General features: G+C 38.5%; 1 protein-coding gene across 2 annotated transcripts; it reads left to right on the plus strand.

Moving 5' to 3' along the window:
- The first annotated feature begins 1,277 nt into the window (after window positions 1-1,277).
- LOC135127037 (early growth response protein 2b) lies at window positions 1,278-14,499 on the plus strand. Of its 2 annotated transcripts, XM_064053332.1 has the most exons (3): window positions 1,278-1,692; window positions 9,615-9,983; window positions 11,052-14,499. In XM_064053332.1, the coding sequence occupies exons 1-3, from the start codon at window positions 1,386-1,388 to the stop codon at window positions 12,461-12,463; spliced, it is 2,088 nt and encodes a 695-aa protein (XP_063909402.1). In that variant the 5' UTR covers window positions 1,278-1,385; the 3' UTR covers window positions 12,464-14,499. The 2 variants fall into 2 exon arrangements, with proteins under 2 accessions (XP_063909402.1, XP_063909403.1); XM_064053333.1 differs by lacking the exon at window positions 9,615-9,983.
- Window positions 14,500-20,801: the final 6,302 nt, after the last annotated feature.

Raw genomic sequence — 20,801 nt, forward strand, 5'->3', positions numbered from 1 at the left:
AGACATTGCGAAAATTTGGGAAAAATGAAATAAATTGCTCCATTCTTTACTTTGACTAACCTTATATAAGGAATTCTAAAAAATATGAATACATTCATAATATTTTGTACATTTTAGACAGAATTTATCCAGCAAAATTTTAAGATCACGTCATCAAAATGTTGTTATAATTTTTTTTCCAAAATTTTGAATGTCAAAGGCAAAAATAAAGCCGCATTCGTCAACTATAAGTATAGATATAAAGTGTATTACATATTTCATAAAATTGAAATAATATTTTCTGCGCAAAGAACTTCATCAAATTGTGTGGGGATGATCAGAAAAATTTTGGTTATCGTTTTATCATCAGCATAATATTCGTAAAATACATCTAAAATTTCATAACGATCAGTCCAGTAGTTTCGGAGATCATTTATCTAATAAAATCGTGAACAGACGACAAACGACAGACCGACGGAAACGGGAAACTACTTGTTCATATTCTAGGGAGAAAACAGCGTACCATGTGTCGTTTCTTCCTAATCTTCTTTCTAAATTTTAATAAAGCTGTGAAAGACAAAATAAATACTATTTAATTGAAGAAAACAGTTTGTTTATTGGGTCCTCTTCAGGCATTTGCAAGTTTTCACACCGGTCCGCCAAGTATTGTAGTAAGGTAGTTGTGGCTTTAGCTCCGCCCCTGCCTAAAATTAAGAACTAAATTTTTGATAATAGCCGCCTATATTTGTCTCAGTTTATTTAAAAATGAATGGTCTATTGGGCTGACTTTCGATTTTATTTATGTTCATAAGGATACTGGTTTTACCTGTCGATGTTAAAAAACACCAACTAATACGTTGTCTCGGTGGAACGTTTGCCATCAAGTTGTTGGCAAGCAAAAATCCGCGTCTGTTTGTGTTCGCACCCATCCTCCCCTAGGCGCGAATTCCGTCGCTGGCAAGCTTCTATTATATTCCAGAGTCGCCGTTAAAAATAGGCGTCCGCCTCATGCGGCACCGGCACGAGTCAACGGTGACATCAGCGTGAGCGCGTCGAATTGCTACCTTTCGTGGAGGCGCCCGCGAGCGCGCCTCGTCGCGATGACGTAGAGGGACGTGTGCCAAAAGGCGCGTGGTCGCGTCTCGGAAGAAGCGCGGGTTCGAGGCCGGCCGCGGTGCCTCCGTGACCTGGGGCCGGACCACGCACCGGCTGCTCCGTGACGACGCGCGTGACGTCACGGCCCGCAGAGGCGGCCGGTGTTGGCGTTGAGGAGCGGGAGCCACACATGTCCGCCGGCGCTCATTCACGTGTCCGTGGCCGAGCAGTGCAGTGCCGTCGCCGTCGAGCTCGAGGTGCGAAGTGCGGCATGGCAGCGGGGGCCCGCTCCGGTGCCGGGCGCCTCCACGATGATGCTAGCTCTGACGATGCGCAGGGAACACGACGACAGCAGGAGTGAGCGCGACGACGCCGTCCCCGCGGCAACAGGTGGCGACGAGTTCGTGGACATACTGCAAGTGCAACAGCTGCTGCTGGACGGGGGCAGGGGCCGGGAGCCGCCCCCGCCTCCTCCGGACGGACGCGCCAGACTGCTGGACGCTGCCGCCTTCGCCGCCCCGCCGTACTACTACGGACCGACGGGATATGGACAGACGACGTCCAGCGTCGACGACCTCGTCGCGCTCTGGTTCGCCGCCGGACCTTCTTCGGCTGCAGGTCTGTCACTCACCATAACCTAACACTTGCTGTTGTCTGTTATGTGCTTGTGCCATTCGTTATGCACGTCCTTCATTCGCCTTCCTTGTCTTCGGACGCGATACGTCATCGGAAACAAGAGCGCCGGCATGCGCACCGCGAATGGCGGAAGACTATTGGCTTGCGGTTGCGGTGGACTATAAACGCTCACCTAAACCACGTAGCATTTATTCTCGCACTAGGGGATACAAACCACTAAGTCGCAAACCATCTCACCTGAAAATTTCATCAGTTACTCGAAAAAAGTAACTTCAAGTTCAACATCACCTATATACAATTCGTGCAAATAGAAATAAGGTTTTTAAGGTTGTGTGGTGCATTTACACAAGATAACCTCAAAAAGCCAACCCCTTTGTACAGATTGCCTCCGTCATAGACGGTTCGTGATCCCGGTACACCTTCCATTATTTAGAGTCGTTGAGTTTACAGAATAACCTTACATTTGTTTTACGGATAATTATATTATACTGTTATTATTACTTTAAAATCTCTTTTATCGTTAGTCGTAATATACATACCTATGTATGTAGAAATCATTTACATAAGAGATGTTCGACTGATTTATGTTTTTGACTGGATATTACAAACAGTCCACTAGACCTTATTATCCTCAGTCCACACCACCTTCAAACCTATTTAGGTCATTTTTCTACAACTCTTAACCGGACAACCCTTATATAACCCAAAATTATCCCCTGCTTTTACTGCTAAATTAGTGATAAACTTGCACAAAAACCAACAAGGCTGATTTAATGACAGATTAAATTAAGTTCTTGCTATGTCATAATTTGCAATAAACGCTCAACTGTGCCCCACATATTACCACTATGACACCCGCTAAGAAATAATGAACCTTCACTTTATTCTCATGTCTGTCCTTACACTGCCGTATTAGAGTGTTTATCAATTTTATGCGCGACGTTATCATCACTTTGTTTACATAAATAGACTAAGACATCATCAGTAAACCACAAAAATGATATTTTATTGTTCGAGGATAGAGTTTGCAGTTTACCATGACCTAAGATGTATAAGCATTCTAGGTCACCGTTCATAATTATGTCATATTTAAGACTAGTATGGTTTACTTCGGTGTTTTTCATTACCTCAGCTAGTATAAAACTCAATCTAAATTTTATCTGACCGTTTGTACCAAGAATAATTAATTTGAAATTACGATTACGTGCCATGAAAACAATTGTGTCAATAATGGTTTTTGTACTGATAAATCGCTGATTAAAATTTAATCATAGTTGGTGCAAATGGCCCATATAATTTGATGATTGTTTAATATGATGATTTCACTTTACAATAACACTTTGCACTTCCTATATGCAAAAAATGTGTGTTGTGTTGTGCGGATCACTATGTTATTGTAAAAATGATAAGAATTACTAATTACGCAAGTATAGACACAAATAAAAGTCGCTATTATTTTCTAATCCTAGACTCAATTACTACAGAAAAGAGATATCCACGTTGTTACATCAAAGGCGACGGTCACATTGGACGTGCGCTACGCGTACAACACACGAAAATGGCCTTGAAACATAGATACAATTTTATGCGTCATTTCGTTTTAATTTTAAGGTACAAAGATTAGTTCAAATACAAGATATCATATATCGCATTTATAACAACATGCCTGAAACAAATTTGCATTAAATATCTTCTTTGTAATCAGGATTGGATAATTTAATTTTTACTTGTTTTACTCCATTTTACACTCTTTGTTATCTTAACTTTTATTTTAATTTACATATTTATTTATTCAACGATGTACTTGGTTAAAGCTTAAGTATCCAGATTTGTGCTACTTCCCCTACTTGTCCTCTGAAAAACACATTTTATATATATTTAATTTTATTAATATCGATCCCGTTTGTATTAATCTGTCGACATGTCTTTTTTGCTGGTTATTTATATTTTTTATTATATAGATACTGTCCGAAATTATTATACCGACTTTATCGTGAAGGTTATTAAAACACTGACCAAATTTATTTTCCATCCTACAAACTGGTGACGTCGTAATAAAAATATTTCAATACAAATCACATTCCAAATAGTTTCAAATTCTCAAAACGGTGCCTTATAAGACATGCTTAAGTAGTAAGCAATTAGAGAAGGGGCAGGATGCGCACGCAACCAAGCAAAGAAAATAAATGGAAGTTATATCAGCTAAACATAAAACTATGCCCCATTGATTTTCTTATGTTTTCATAAACTTTTTTATTTTAATTGACACATTTATTTCGGCGGTAATTAATCAAGTAGTCCACATTGTGCCACCTTCCTCTACGCCAGTATCCCCTGGATTTGGACGCCAGTCCAAAAAAAAAAAAAACATTTTTATTTCATCACTTACGTGTTTTTACAACGTCGGAAAATAATGTAAACAAAAAAAAGAAATAAAATTACGCAATTGTGTTGAAGATCCAAAAGTGGAAACATTCCCTTGGTTTCTATTTCGCAAAACGCTTACAACATGAAATAAATTCTACAATGGAACCACAATCGTACAGAAATAATAAACGAAAATTCACAAGACAATTTTAAACACTTTGTTCGTGTTATACAGAAACTAATGTGTTTGGTTATGTTAAAATGTTAAGATTAAAAACTCTTTAACTTTTTAATCTTAATCTAGTTTTTACAAAATTACTTTTTCTTGCGTTAAATTCGATATTGCAATTTTTTACAAACCAGTGATTGAGTTTACAAATTAATCGAATACTTGACTCATAAGAACGTGAAATTTGCAAGCACAAATAAAATTAACAACAGCTGTGATTAATGATACTTTGTATTATTTGGAAACAGTATCTCGATTTACAAGAAAAAACATGTTATCGTTCTTGGTTACTCCAAATTTCTATGGAGATGATACTCGACATAGGTCTATTATATGAAGAATATAGCTTTTATTAATCTGTTATGTAATTCCAGTTTATGTAATAAAATTACATAAATTTCGATTTTAAAATATAATTGAAACTCCAATTAAAATACATTTCTTTTCTGAAATCAAATACCTATAAACAATATTTGACAACAGAGGATGTGGCTAACCATATCAACCTCAATTAGGCAAATTTAACTATCTATTATTTACACCGAAATGTTTCGGTTTTGTTTGGTAGATATAAAAGCGAATTAATAAGGTTGTTTGTTTGCTTCAATTTACTAGTTTTTTCAATTTTCGTTAAATATTAAATAAAATCTGCCTGTACCAGTACATAAATTATGAGTTGTTTATGAACAAAAAAAAAAAACTGTGAAACATCTGGTGGTAGGTTTTTTGAATCCAACAAAAAGTGACGATGTTTGACACCCGTGCCTTGAATTTTTTTTTTCTTCTTCAAACCCACATTTCTAATCAGACTTACTTTTAGTTTTAGCGTAATTAAAACTAATATTAACACCACCTTTCGATGCATTTTTTTTTTTCGCCAGAAACAGGCCACCGCACGTCCGTGTAACGCTTTCCTGCCCTAATGAAATTTTTTTCGACTGATCGCGCGGCTAATTTTGTCCGCGTTATTATTTATGCATTACATACTTTACTCGTTCAAAGCGCGTAGTTAGCCTAAAAATACCACTCCTAATATAAAAATAAAATCACACTAAATATTCATAAATTTAAAAATAAACCCATCTCAAAGTTCTCTATGTAACACACAAACATACCGTATGCCACCACACGATTTTAGCAAAAATAATTCCACTTTATGTACTGTGAAAACCAACATTTACTTTAAAGTATTTAAATACAGGTACAGGCCATCGCACTGTAGCAATAACATAATCAGGATGATTAAAAGAAGTCCGCTGATTGGCTGACATTTACATCGCTCCTAGAACTTGTCCGCGATCTTATTATATCGAATGTCAAACGATTGCTTCTAATTCGTGGATCGTTATCACTTTTTATGAAAAACATTGCCTCGACGAATACAATTTAAAAATGGCGACTTGGGAACTACCTGCTCGGCCGACGAGACTCGCCGATGCACCAATCAAGGAGGACTTGCAAAATTATTCATAAATTCAGCGTACGACTTTAAAATATATGTATCTTTTAAGTCATTCACACGACTGACAAATGCACACATTTACAAACAACTTTTTTCCTCAAGTTATTCGTGCCGCAGCGGATTTTATATTTTCTATGTTGTTGGGAATTCTTAAAAAAAAAAAATTAAAATTGTAGTGTAATGTAATTTTCTTATTGTTTTAACGTTGTTTAATTCCGGGGTTATTTCTTGCCAGTTACGACACATTCTCGTCATATTTCTTTCATGTGTAGCGCGCGATGAATGAAAAATTTCAGTAAACATAAACATCTATAAAGTATTAACACCTATTAATTTAAGTTATTATCATCTGCCATAAAACGCGAATTAAACCGCAGCGAAACGGCGTTTGTTGGTTCTTCGCGTATGCAATTATCATTATTTTCTTGCTAATGTGTCAAATTTCATTCGTCTTGTTCCATTTAGATAATCGCTAGGCATTAACATAGAAAGTGTGCACTTATTGTACAAGATAATTTGAGTTATTAATGCATGGCGTTCAATTACACAACTTTGATTTATTGGTGTAGGAACTGAAAATGTATACCATGACACGCGATTAGCCCAGCGACAAGCACAAAGAATAAATTAATAACTATCGATTCGGTCCCGGAACTAACCGGTCATACCATGAGACAATACCAATAATTTAAAATTTTCTAAGCACCATTTTATCCATCTAAATGGTAACAGGATTCATTAAGTTACTCGAATTAATCATATCCTATGCATATACATTTCCAGCAACTCCTACGTTATTGCCGTAATTATTGGTTATTTGAATATCCCCTTTTTTGGCGTTACTTACATAATAACATTGTGTTATATACGTATACATATTCAGTTTTATACCACATATACTTAAAGCCCACTCGTTTAAATACGCCAACGCTTGTTTCGACGTCACGTCAAAATTTTGCCGACGGTTCCGTTGCCTTTCCTCATCTTCTTATTCATGATTTCGACAGCCTTGCAAGGCTCTTCCTCGTGTTTTCCGCTTTTTAACGGTTTTTTGACATCGCCAACAGTCAAATCATCAACCTATACTTATCTTCACAATGATGATGCCCAAATTATTGGGTCGAAAAGGGGCCTTGCTCTTCATGAACCCCACCAAGATAAACTGACGTTTTGATCCACTCTACATCAAAGATTTATAAAGATATACATACCTACACCAACTTACCACAGAACTTTCGAAAGAATTGATGAAAACACAAAAATAGTCTTTTATTTAATACACAGACGAAGTTGATAAAGTATATCTATGTACCTACCTAAATTATTTCTAATTTCGGCAACTTTTTGAGTAATAGCAATATATTTGTTCACTTTTTTTTTTATTTCGCGTAGACCACTTTTCTTATTTTAATTAAAATGTGACTTACAGCAACATGTAACAAGAATATTTTTTTTTATTCTGGAAAATTGAAAATCTCGTTTCAAAACGTAGCAAATCCAAATCCCTCTAAATTTTGAATTTTATTGTAGATATACCAATTTTTAATCATGTATTAAAATACTACATACCTAATTAAACACATGTGGGTAAAAGTACGTCCGTATTTATAACACATTTTTCACAATTAGATACGATAATATGAACCGAATTGTTCTAACACGCTACTGGAAATTACAGAAATTTATGCATGTAATTACCTGCTACAATTTTTCCATGTTCAACAACTGTCTGTCAACTCGTTAAAAAACGTAAATATTCTGAAAATTTAATGCAAAGATCCAAAAAAGTTTAATTAAATGTATGCGGGTTATTGTTTATTTGGTATATTGGATGTTCGTGCATACTCCACTCAGTAATGTGAAAATAAAAAAAACACCTCAGTCATGTATGTGCATATAGTGTAAATTCTGTACCAGAAAAACAGGAATTACATCTTATAAAATTTTAGGTATCTGCAGACTTATAAAATAATAAAAGTAAGGTTTAAAATAACTCGCATCATTAGGTATGTGTTGTTTATGAATATTTTTTTTAGACCGAAAGAGTACAAAATCAATTGAGCCTCTAGTCCAGGCTCAGAGCAACGCAGGAGCCCATATATGTACATAATATGCGCCATTTTCTTATACACAATGGAGATCCAGAAGAGAGTCTATAAAAATAAGTGAGATACTTTTTCAAACTTCGCTGAAAATAGAAATATTCCAGTTCTTTTCAAATCCTAGAATAATAAATAAAAAGTTATACTACTCGCTGAGGGTCGTTCGATTGTGGAAGAAAAAAACGAATAGATTAGGATTTTCAAACAAAATTCGCGCCAATACTTTCCAATTTTCTCTTAAAAATTCAAATTAAGATACGCCGTAGTTCAATTTTTTTCTGTTCGTTTCCATTTTTTTCTTCTCATTCTTGTATTTGTTAAAAATTTTCGTTGTGTCAAGTTCTACGATAGATAGACAATCTAAGCTTCTTAAATACCTCAGTATACCTATTTAAAATCACACTATAAAAATTCGAATTTTTAATGGCGTGCAACTAATTTTCAAATTTACAAGCAGTTATTCAAAAAGAACAATATGTAATGATGTGATAGAAACTGATTACGATGTTTTTCGCCCCCATTTTATTCCATGTTATACCACAGAGACACCTCACGTAATAATAAATCGAAAATCGGGTGATTATCTTTCGATCGTTCGTCGTGTATCGATAATTTGAATTATATAAACACCCTCGTAGACGAGGTGGGAAGCTCCAGATGGTCAACGATGTACAACACACACGAGTATTGTTTAAGGAGTAAAAATGAGAAAAGAAGTACGAGAAACCGAAGTGTTGTAAAGTATAAAGGGAAAGTTTTTTTTTCTTCTGTACAATGTTAATGAAAAGCGTCTTCGATCCATGCGGTTCGGCGTCGTGTGGAGAAGAGGCGCGCGTCCATTTTGGTAGTATTGATTTTTCGCTGTAAAATTGTTTGATGTATCACTTTCATTGATGGCAGGAAGGAAGGGACGTATTTATGAATAAATTGCGGGGAGATGTTGGCATTATTCAATGAATTTTCAGGTAGGGATGGTTGGGGTAACAATAGTGGGGATTGTTGCAGGGAGCGTCGCCATGCCGGCCGGAGGGGAGCGGATTCATGAATGAACTGACGTCACGGAGGAGGGAGCTCGCCCTTAACCCTTGTGAAAATTTCCTGCTGTCATGATGGTGTTGTTGTTCGGTTTCTAGTTGTCGTAATTATGTAATGTAAACGTCACGACGCCTTAGTCAGCCCCCGTCTTTTGCCAGCTGATTTTATTTTGGTTCGTGATTCGTATGAGCCGTTGTTATTTTTAAATAGCGGCAACAGATGTTTTTCAAAAATAGTATCGTGTTATTATTTTGCCGTACGTCGCTAAATTTAGTCGGCCGCCATAATTCCGGGTCGATTTGCACATTTTCGGGTCGAAGGGTTTTTGATCGATCGCTAGGGTTTCGGTATTGTGTAAAGGTGTAACACAAGTCGAACGGTAAGCGCCGTGTTACGTCATCGCGACGTCACGTTACGTTCGCCGGCGGTGGGGGGCCGGTGGAGGGGTCGCGCGCTCCCATTGGCTCGCCCCTTGTTTGCGACTTCCAAATATGGAACAGATACTCCATTCATAAAAGTAAAGTAGCGCTCGCGCCGCGACCAGTTTCTGAGAAGCTCTCGTGCGAGGAGGTCGTGCGCAGATCGACGAGTATCCTTGACCGAGAACGACCCCGTCGGGCGTCTTGTCACCGGCCCACCCTCGACACGAGTGGTGACGAGGACGCCAGTGTAGTGCGTGCCGGCGCTACAAGCCCTTGTTCTGTGGTAGGCGGGCCAGCGGCGGCGAGTCTCCCCAACCCGTCGGCCACCATGATCATGGACGGCCTGGACACGCTGCCCGCACAGCACCATCACCATCACCATCACCACTCCGCCTTCCTGCTCACCGAGTCGGCGGCCGCGGCGGCCGCGGCGCACCACTTCAACGTGCTCAGCTTCGACACGTGCCTCTACAAGAGCGTCGCCACCACGGTCGACTCCGGCGGCAGCCCCGCGCCCGCAGCCGCCTGCACCGCCGCCGACGAGCCGCCCGCCCCAGAGGCGCAGCCGGGCGACCTCAACACGCCCGTCACCACCTCGGGCGACATTCCCTCCTTCTTCGGGCCCTCCACCGTCGTCGAGCCGCCGCCGATCACAGGTGAGTCCACACAGGTGCACCACGGGCTATATTTACGTGCGTGCCGGACCTGGTGCCACGACCAGACCAGAGCCTCGCCTGCACGAACACACTCTCCTCCGCGCCACCGTATAGTATAATAATAGCCGTTGCGTCACCGTGTTATGTCTATATCGAATCGATCCAGCACAAGACTTTGACACATAATCTCACTATACCTAGTACACGATACCGAAACGATTCCGATCGCCAAACTCGACACCGTCGCCATGAGGCAACAAGTGCTCCTCCGACCGACGACGATGATGCTTTTTGGACTCGCCCGACCTCGCCGAACCGCCGCCGCGATGATACCACCCTCGATCAATATCACGGGCCATTCAAACATATCTCCCATTCATCTCCTTTTACTACACGTTATTGATCGCAACATATTGAACCCCGCATTATCTTATCTCTCGACGGCGGCGACGGCAACCACCGAACTTTTATATGCATCCGAAAATCATCACATACAAACGATACGATTTTATTTTATTTTATTTTTTATTTTACTCTTTCTTTCCTACACACTGTTGCTACCGAAATCAACAAATCCAACGAACGGTCCAACCTCGCAACTCGCTTTATAGTGTTATTATTATCCGAGACCGTCGAAAGCGAACCACGAATATGATGCTCACATGCTCATCCGAACGCACCAAAACGAAAACATGATTTTCTTTTCACGATCGAATATCGACGCAGACAGGTAACAGAAAACGCCAATTAAAACGTAAACAAAGATTTAAGTAAAATTTAAAACAAACAAACGAAAAATATCGAAAGCGAATATGAACCTATTATGTACAAGATCTCTTCGTCAGTCCTAATTAAATCTATGTTACCGTACGAATAAAATAAAATTGTCGATTGTTGAGTCGAGTACCACTTTCGAGTACCGATGTCGCACGTGTACAGCTCGTAAACCACCTTTTCCACTTGCATGAATGAAATGCGTCTACGTCGGCACTTTGTCAGCTGCTGCAGACCTGCAACTCTGCATTCGTCTCCGATCGAGCACGACCCTAACTTGTGCATTGTTTGCAGGCTCCCTAGACCCGGAGGAGCTCACCTTGGACCAGCAGCAGCAACAGCAGCAGCAGCAAGCACCCCAACAACAACCCCAGCAGCACTCCGTCAGTCCGCACCAATCGCCGTCGAGCAGCCATATCGGGGAGCGAGGGACCCCTCAAGATAGCGCGTTGAGTCCCAGCCTTCGCGAAGAGGAAAACACGAATCACAGCACCCTTAGCATGTATCCGGCGACGGGTACGTCGCACGCGAGCAGCATGGGTAAAATGCACCACCGGAGCGTTTACACGTCGGCGTCGAGCCCGGGCATGTCGGGCAACATCCAGATGCAGCCTGCCGGAAGCCCTTTGGGCATGAGCTCGCAGGGCATGGCCCATTCGCCGTCAGCCGTGAACCCGTGGCTGCTGTCGAGCGGCGATAAGCCCATCTACCCGGCGATGTTTGGGCTGCTGGGACAGGGCAGCTCGCAGTCCCCGCAGCAGCAGTACCCCTCGGCGACGCCGAGCCCCGCCGGGACGCAGTACGACGACCGGTCGCAGGCCGAGCAGCTCATGCTGAGCATGGACTGCGGAAGCCTGAAACAGCCCCCGTCGTACCCCAGCTGTTCGGCGACGTCGACGAGCCTGCAGCTCGAGCTGCAGCAGCAGGACTTGGTGTACTCGCGCGTCGGCCAGCCGCTCGTGGCCAGCACGGCCAAGTACCAATGGGACTCGCAGGACTACGGCAGTCCGCAAAGCTCTAGTGCGTTAGTGGTGCCGGGCGCGTCGAACCTGGTGCCGAAGCAGGAACCGTTCAGTGCGGGGTGCTCGAGTGAGATCGGACAGCAGACGTCGAACTCTGCGTACGGTGTGCAGCTGGCCGAGTACAACCCCTCGACGAGCAAGGGGCACGAGATCCTCTCGCAGGTATATCAGCAGTCACCCATCCCGCTGAAGCTTGTCCCGGTGAAGCCGCGGAAGTACCCGAATCGGCCGAGCAAGACGCCGGTGCACGAGCGGCCGTACGCCTGCCCCGTGGAGAACTGCGACAGGAGGTTCTCCCGGTCGGACGAGCTCACCCGCCACATTCGCATCCACACGGGCCAGAAGCCGTTCCAGTGCCGGATCTGCATGAGATCCTTCTCCCGGTCGGACCACCTCACGACGCATATCCGCACGCACACGGGGGAGAAGCCCTTTTCGTGCGACGTCTGCGGACGCAAGTTCGCGCGGAGCGACGAGAAGAAGCGCCACGCCAAGGTGCACCTGAAGCAGCGAATGAAGAAGGAGAGCAAGATGGGCCAGCAGCAGCAGCAGCAGGGGGCGAACCAGCCGCCGCAGCAACAGCACCACCACCTGCACCCCCATCAGCAGCACCACATGCACGCAAGTCACACGGTCACCAGCGAGGACAGTCTATCCTTGCCGGTGGTGACGACGACTCTGTGAGAATTGCCCACCGCCGAGCTATCTGCCGGCGAATGTGTTCTCTTCATACGCGACGACTGTGATCTCGGCACCGACTCCGCTCGGCTCATCTACGTGCGAATTGAATGAAAGAAAACGCACTACGCGCGACCTGAACCCATGATCTCCTCCGTTGGCCCTGCGCCCGTCTCAATGGCGTAACTAGAGGACGGTTTGCAAGGGACCCGGCACACGGTAAATTGACGCTCATATTTTTGCAGAGGCCGAAGCGCGGCGATCGCAGGCGCACGCCGACGACGACGATCGAAATTTATAAGATTTTTTTAATAAATTAAATACATCGACCATCGAACGCATTTTGGACCCCGACGGATCGTGCGCTCGCCGACGCGCGACGGCGTCGGCAGACCACAGTATGATGTGAAGGCAAATTAGCTTGCTGGGTCCCTCCCTGGTTACGCCACTGGCCCGTCTACGTGTGTGCCATTTGTGTCGATTTATATTTATTCTCGTGGACCTCAAGGAACAAAGTGTCAGTGTATGTATGTATGTTTTTTTAATACATGCTAAACCGGCAACTCGAGCCAGTTCTATACGCTGCCAGACTGATTTTTGCACTGGTTGTTTGATATCAGATCCTATTTTTGTAAATGTTTCGATTTGTTGATGTATCTATATTTTATTGTGTCCGAGACACCTGATTTAAATAGTTCTTAACATTAGAGACAAGATAACAAAAAAATGGCTTTAATTAATAATTAATAGGTATTATTATAACTGTTTTAAACTTGTTGCCAAATAACACATTTTAAAACTTTTTATACATTCCGTACTAGTGTTTTTTTTTTTCTTTTTATATTATTATAGATGATATATATGAGAACAAAATTGTTGATCGCTTAAGTTGTAATTTTTTTTTTGTTAATGCAACAAAAGTTGTCAATAGTCCAATTCAAAGTCAATACAAGTCTCCAAACGCACACTCTGAACAGGAAATTTCAGGACCGATTGACGAACTTTTCTTGTAATCGTGTTTATAAGAGAGAAGCTGTCTTATCGAGAATGCCTTAACGAAGTGTCTTGAGCAACTAACATGTAAGATTAGCAAAACAAAATCCAGTCGATTATGCGAGGCCATAAGTTGTTCAGCAAACCATAGTTACCAGCAGTGTTGGGATTTCGTTTTGTCTTTTAATTTTCCTTGATTTTTTTTTCCGTTAATTGAACCTCTCACACGCAGAAACTTAGATCATTTTCGTCAATTTTTATGTTGTGTAGTTTCGTTTCGACTAGCTCAGAGTCAGACCGCGTAAATTTCGATTTGTTCCCAACACTGGTTACCACAGTCGAGAGTGTTGCGACGGATGCAAGTCCGGCGCAGTTCTCTCCGTTGAGCACACCTAAAGTGCACTCTAGTAGATGCCATGAGAGTTTACGACTGTCCTTCTACCCTTTAATAGTATCACACCCCGCATCAAGAATATCTATGTTAGTTGGTGGTGCTGTCCACTCTAAAAAACAAGCGTACAAATACCATAGGCCTAATTTCATTCAACTATTTACTATTATAATTATATACCATGCGGATGTATATATTAAAAAATTTGTAAATAGCGACTATCAGAAATAACGTTAACTCTTTGTACATACTATTGAAACATTTGATTGATCTTTTAAAGAAAAAATTGTTGAACCCGGCTGTTGTCATAATTGTTGTTGCATGTGCCCGAGGGCGCGATTTTGATTACTCCCTTCCATTGCACTTTGATGACTATATCTATTTTTATATCCCGAATATTAGATGTTACCTTTATCAAAAGCTGTTTAAGAAATTCTTATTCGACTCATGAGGCTGTTGTATTGTGAATGTGATATTTGAATACATGGATATTGTAAATTATTATCACACAAACATCCCCTATTTATTTGTACATGTTGTCAAAAAGAACTTCAGTTGTTATACGCATTATAAGAAAAAACTGTTCAAGTCGATGTATTATATTCATAAGTGGTTGTGCTCAGCTCTATGAAATCTCACTTGATCAGACAAATATAAACTGCTGATTAAATTAAACGACGTGTTTCGATTCACCTTTTGCCCATCTCATCCCGAAGTCAACGAACGCTGCGACCATGTCCAGATCGAGGCTTATTAGGTGGGCATCTTCTTCTGCGCCACGCGAGTGACGTCACGATATACCGAACGCGTGCCCCACCTTGGCCAAGCCTTCATCTCATTGCATTAAGGCAAGTTTCCTAAACAGTCTCTTTTATGTTCCAGTCATTTGGGCTTTAAGCTGTGTGGGAAGCTCGCCTTTGTCAATGGTGGCTTGCTCTTGATTTACTTTCTTATTTATTCCTCCTGTCAACCTCTGCAGAAAATACACTGGTACCTCATCGCAGACGATTATTTATTGCTTAGCACTCGTGATTAGCCAATTATTTTTCGTGCATCCTAAGGTAAGTGGAAACCTACACTCTGACCGATACCATTTTTCACTCCATTTCGACTTTCTCCGAAATAGTACGCACTATTAGAACAAATCATTCGAAATTCGAGATTAAATATCGGTAAGAAACACGTAGGAATGTTACAGTTTCTTCACTTAAGGCGGTACATTGCGAAGAAATGGAGTTACGGCCGGTTTGATTTATACACAATGTTGTTGAGTATGATTTATTAAGAGGAAAAAAATAACAATTCTTTTAATTTGAAATGACATGACCCATAACGCTATTCATAATGTTGGAAGTCTGAAATCTCAAAAGCGTCCCGTTAGAAAAAGGTGTGGAATAATGTGTAATATTTTTCACAAAAAACGTTCTGAATATTTTATGAAATTATTGAAAGGTGAAACTTGAAGTAAGGTGACATTTTTTTCCTTTTCTAACACTTACAACCTTGTAAGTGATTAATCATTTCAAACGAAAAACGAAATTTTTCTTTGACCGGCTTGATATATCACAAATCGGAGACATTTTTAGAACAACTACCACAACAGCTTTCTATTTTCACAATCTTTAAAGTTTGATGTATTATTTCGTCAGGTCATTTGTTCACGTTTTGTCATACAAGCGAAGAGAAAAAAGAAATGCATGGAAAATTTTCCTGACCATTAAAGGAAGTTTAATAATGCCTCATTTATAGTGCAACGGTCAAAAGATGACCTACAGAAAAACACAAGTAATACATGATGAGTTTTACAAATTACATTAAATTATATACACTTGTGTAACTTGCACGATTTATTTGTGTTTTTCATAGATAATAATTCAGAAAGCGGTAGCCAAAAATTCTTAAAATCGGTGTTAAAAATTACCCATATATTCAACCTGTTTTTGTACTTTTTTATTATTTTGATTAATTTGTTCTGTCATTTCATTTATGCAGTTACATTTTCAACTCGTTCCTAGATTGGAATCCGCGTGAATGCCTTCCGAAAAATTCGAATTAAAAAAAACAAGTAGTACTTCTTTGATTTATAAAATTTGACAAAAGTAAACAACTAGACTATAACGTTAAAAATGACGGTCCGAATAAGCTTGCAACGTCAGAACGTTATTTGTGGATCTAGTGACATTTTATTAACTTGTAAAGTTAAAGACAGAAATAAATGTATCAATCGACCCTAAATGATACTGACGTACCAGGAGCAGGTAAAATCCCGGAACAGGTACGTATTGTAAAATTTCTATGTATTGTCAAATATTTACCTATAACTCGTATTTCGTTGCAAAAAAATATTTCCAAGAGGTATATGTGTATTAAAAAATTGGTCGGATTACTTCGCTCACCTCTGAAGTACAATGAAACATGTTCAGCTTTTTCGAAAAATTATAAAATTAGATTTTGCTAATTTTGAAATCACCTATGTAAATTAAAATAAATATATGTTTGTAATGTTAAAGTAAATGTAAAGAAGCGTGCTACGCGTATATTTCAAATGAGTTTTTCCTTTACATAATTTTTGCAAAAAATTGATGTCTGTTTTGTTAATTTTTTATCTCTATGTTCTGAGTCCGTTCACTCCCTAATTTTCATTTTATTGTACGTACTTACAATGAAAATATAGACAGGGACTCCAATATTTGTTCCTCGGGGATTTTTAGAAAATTTATTTTATTTCCAAAAAATCCAAAGTAATCCAAGGGCAGATCTACACAATCTGAAACGATTCAATGCCGTAACAGCTTTCTTACAAATGCTTAGAAAAGTTCGTGGTCACTATCAACAAAATAATTATTTGTTTGATCTGCAGGGATTAACGCCTAATTAACGTTGACGTATTTTGATTTGTTGTTGAATTAATTCAATCCAATTGAATTTAACACATTTACATTAATTTAACGCAAATAATAAACAATTAATCAACAATTAGATAAATTCGATCCGCGTCTTACCCTCTTGGAATAAATCACCTGTTGGTCCGTGTATTTGCAATTTTCTTGGTCACGCCAAAAACGCAGTTAAAATATTTGCAGTCCTGCCCTAACCAATCGAGCCGAGATTAGTCACAATTGCATTATCAAGTTGATTGACAATAAACTAAGAAGTCGATTGTTCCATCAGCGTAAACAGGTCTTCTCCGTTTAACAATTTACCGCATCATTTATTTGACGACGCAAAGACAAAAACTAATTTATTTATTTTAATAGAAAAAGCGTCGTCGGGAAACGTCGTGGCTCAGTCAAACGAAATGCTCAAAAATGAGGCCTAAGATAGTAATAAAATTTGATGATCTCCCACCCGTTTAATTGAAATCAGTGGAAAAATTGGAGTATGGTTGTTGCAACAATAAAACGGCCCACAGAGTATCGTTGTGCACAACGACAATACGTAATTGTTCGCTCCATTTGCTTTGCCAGTGAGAATAGATAGATTTTTATAGCTTTTTTGATTTGGTAAACAGATTGATAAAAATCAGGCGTTGTCATGGGATCTCGTTTCAGGAACTGAATGCAAGCCACTTCTGGACTAATCCAACGGCTGAATTTACGCATTTCCGTTTATCTAAGTTGAAAATCTAAATAATCTGGCCGGTCATTTTTGCGTTGCTGTATTGAAAGCAAACGTTGTCGTGCATGGTTGAATATGTGGATTGTAATAAGCGGACATAAATAATGTCCCGAGCTATTGGACATTCTACAATTTACACTGTTCGGGTTGAAAAAGAGAAGTGCTGCTCTTTCGCGCGCTCTCCTTATTTGTTTGGAAGTAGGTAGGCGATGTGTCTTTCGATATTAGCATATCGTTCGATAAACATGTTGGGATTCTTGATGTGGAGCAGTTAGTTTTATAACGCTGCCGGATTGTAATTTTGAAGGATAAAAACCGAGATTTAACCAATAACAACTGTCGATTCGCTTTATCGCCCCGTCTTATGGGTGAACATTTTTATTTGACTTTTTCAAGTGACGGGGACAAGTCACCTTCAGACGCTACATTCTTTCGTGAAGATTGCATGTGTTCAGCAGTGTTTTTCAATGAGGTACTGTTGACCAAAAGTTGTTTATTTGTCCACACACTGTTTCCACCATTTTATGTTTGCCATAATTCGACTGATTATTTTTAAAACAGTTCTAAGAAAAATGAACCAGTTGACTATAAAGTCAATTTTATAAACACACTTGTTAAATTAATACCTATATAAAAATAAAGGTACTAGAACCACTAGATGAAGAAGTTTCCTGAAACTATACAAACTTTTTTGAATAAAATAACAATAATACAAAATTTTGTGACAACAGTTTCGAAAAAATCTAAATGAGAGATCTGCGACTGTACACTATTTTTAAATCTTACTAACCAATGACGTAATAATTCGCTTTTTTTTAGACAAAGACATTTTACTTTTTAAATTGAAAAATTACGTGATGTAATAATGTAATTAATATTATTAAAAAATAGATAAATCAACAAAGTCATTTAAAGAACCTTTTAGTATGTGTATATGCATCTACTAATAAGGAAACAAAGTCGACCTAAGTTACAGAAATAAACAACACTAATGTCTTGCATCAACAGAATAACAATAGTTCGATAGTTCAGACAATTTTTACAAAATCAAGACAAATTATATATTGTTAAATAAATAAACAAATCCTGAATATTTTTTACAGATTTAATAGAGTTTAGTAAAAGTTAAGTGAACAAACTGACCAAATTATGGCACATCATGCATCATTCGCAACTGGTCAGAATCAAGGAAAATTATACTAAACTTCACAAAATTGTCTTCAAAAAAACGTTGTTAGTTTTAAATTATATATCACTAATGTTATTCACCTGTCGATGATTCATTATGATTTTTTTTTGCAATAAAAGTATAGTGGTAATTTGTTTCGTGCTATAATTCTTCCAATTCAACAAAAAGAATTTGTTTTTTTCGTACATTTTACGCATACCTATAATATCTGGCAGTTTTCTTATTTTTGACACAACATTTGTTGGAACATCAATCAAAAATTAATCTATAAATATGTGACTAACATAGCTTGATTTAAGGGATTTTGCGCGTCTCAGATTTTGTTTCTATTTTTTTTTCAGTACTTATTTCTAAATAAATTGTCTGAAATGAGACAATTTGTTGAAGGCTAAGTGTTTAATTTAATAAACGGAATCCAGATTTCATGTGACAAACCACAATGAACAGGCGCAGCTGGACTAACGACAATTCTACGAACTTATTCTCTGTTAAAATGCAGTTGTAGAAAAAATGTTGTCGGCAAATTTAATTTTAGTGCCCTCAAATAAATTGATAACTTGTTATAGCACTCAGCAATAGTATCGATGACGTCACCTAGAAAAATTCAAGTTATTTTGGCAAAAAAATATTGCACTTGAAGATGTTATTGGTCAAGAAAATGGGACGATTTTTATTTTTGCATGTTTTGAGAATGTCATTAAACAGAATTTTTATGGATGTGAAATACTCTCTGTAATAAGAGAGACTAATCGTCGGCAGAGAACTTGTTTGATCTACAGACCAGAGCGCACTCAGGCCAATATCGACTCTAAGCGATTTATGTATAAGCCGACTTTCGTTCCACTACGAAACACTAACCCGTTTCGACCATCTGGTCGTATTTTAGAACGAATAAGTGAACATCTTAACGATTTTATACATAATGTTCCCGAATGACAAAATTTACATTTGTATTATCAACTTTTTCTTTTTGAATTTTCAGTTTTTCATTAAACTTTAGATTTTCCAATTTGTCGACTGTTTTATAATTTGATTTCTCAATTTTTCAAATTTTTGATGTTTTAATTTTTCAGTTTTTAAAATTCTAGGTTTTTCGATTTCTCGAGTTTTCAGGTCTTCTATATTTCAATTTTTCAATTTTCCGTCTTTTTAAATTTTCGATTTTCCATTTTTTTTTTTTAATTTTTCGATATTTCAATTTTTTGATTTATCGAATTCAGATGTTTCGATTTTTTGATTGTTCAATTTCTCGATTTATCGATTTTTTAATTTTTAACTGTTCTCGGCTTTCGACTCCTCGATTACTCGACCCTCTGATTTTTCGATTTCTAAATGTCTCAGTTTTCGAATTTTTCGATGTTTCGATTTCTCGGATCTCAATTTTTTTCTTTTTGGCTTTTCAATTTTTCGATATTCCAATTTTTCGGTGTTTCGATTTTTCAGTTATCCGATTTTTAAATTTTTTTAATTTTTTAAATTCTGGAGTCTCGATTTCTCGATTTGTCGATTTTTAAATTTTAGATTTTTGATTTTTTTTTTTTTTTTTTTAATATTTGGATTTGGATTTCTCGATTTTTCAATTTTGTCATATTTTAAGTGTTCAATGTTTTAAATTTTAGATTTTCCGATTTCTTGATTTTTTGATTTTTCAGTTCTTCTTATTTCTAATTTTCAATTTTTCAAATTTTGACCTTGCTGAATCTCCAGTTTTCCGATTTCTCAATTAATCGATTTTTTGATTTTCCCATTTCTCAACTTCACAAAATTTCGATTTTTCTTCAATTCTTCAATTTTTCGACTTGGCTTTATTGGTTTTTGGATACATATTTCTTTCAATTTTGGGATTTCTCAATATTTCGATTCCTCGATTTTTCGACTTCTGGATTTTTTAGGTTTTTCGATTTCCCGAGTTTTCAGTTCTTCTATATTTCAGTTTTTCAATTTTCGGAATTTCTAAATTTTCGATTTTCCAATTATCCGATTGTTCAGTTTCTCGATTTTTAAATTTTAGATTTTCCAATTTTTCTTTTAATTTTTCAGGTTTGGATTTCTCGATTTTTCAGTTCTTCAATATTTCTATTTTTCAATTTTTCGATTTTTAATTTTGCCACCTTGGTTTAACAATTTTTAAAGTTTTTCGACTTTTCGATTTT

This window comes from Zophobas morio, unplaced genomic scaffold (assembly GCF_036711695.1).
Source record: "Zophobas morio isolate AGI-343-1 ecotype UQ-CSIRO unplaced genomic scaffold, CSIRO_AGI_Zmor_V1 ptg000011l, whole genome shotgun sequence".
Lineage (NCBI taxonomy): Eukaryota > Metazoa > Arthropoda > Insecta > Coleoptera > Tenebrionidae > Zophobas > Zophobas morio.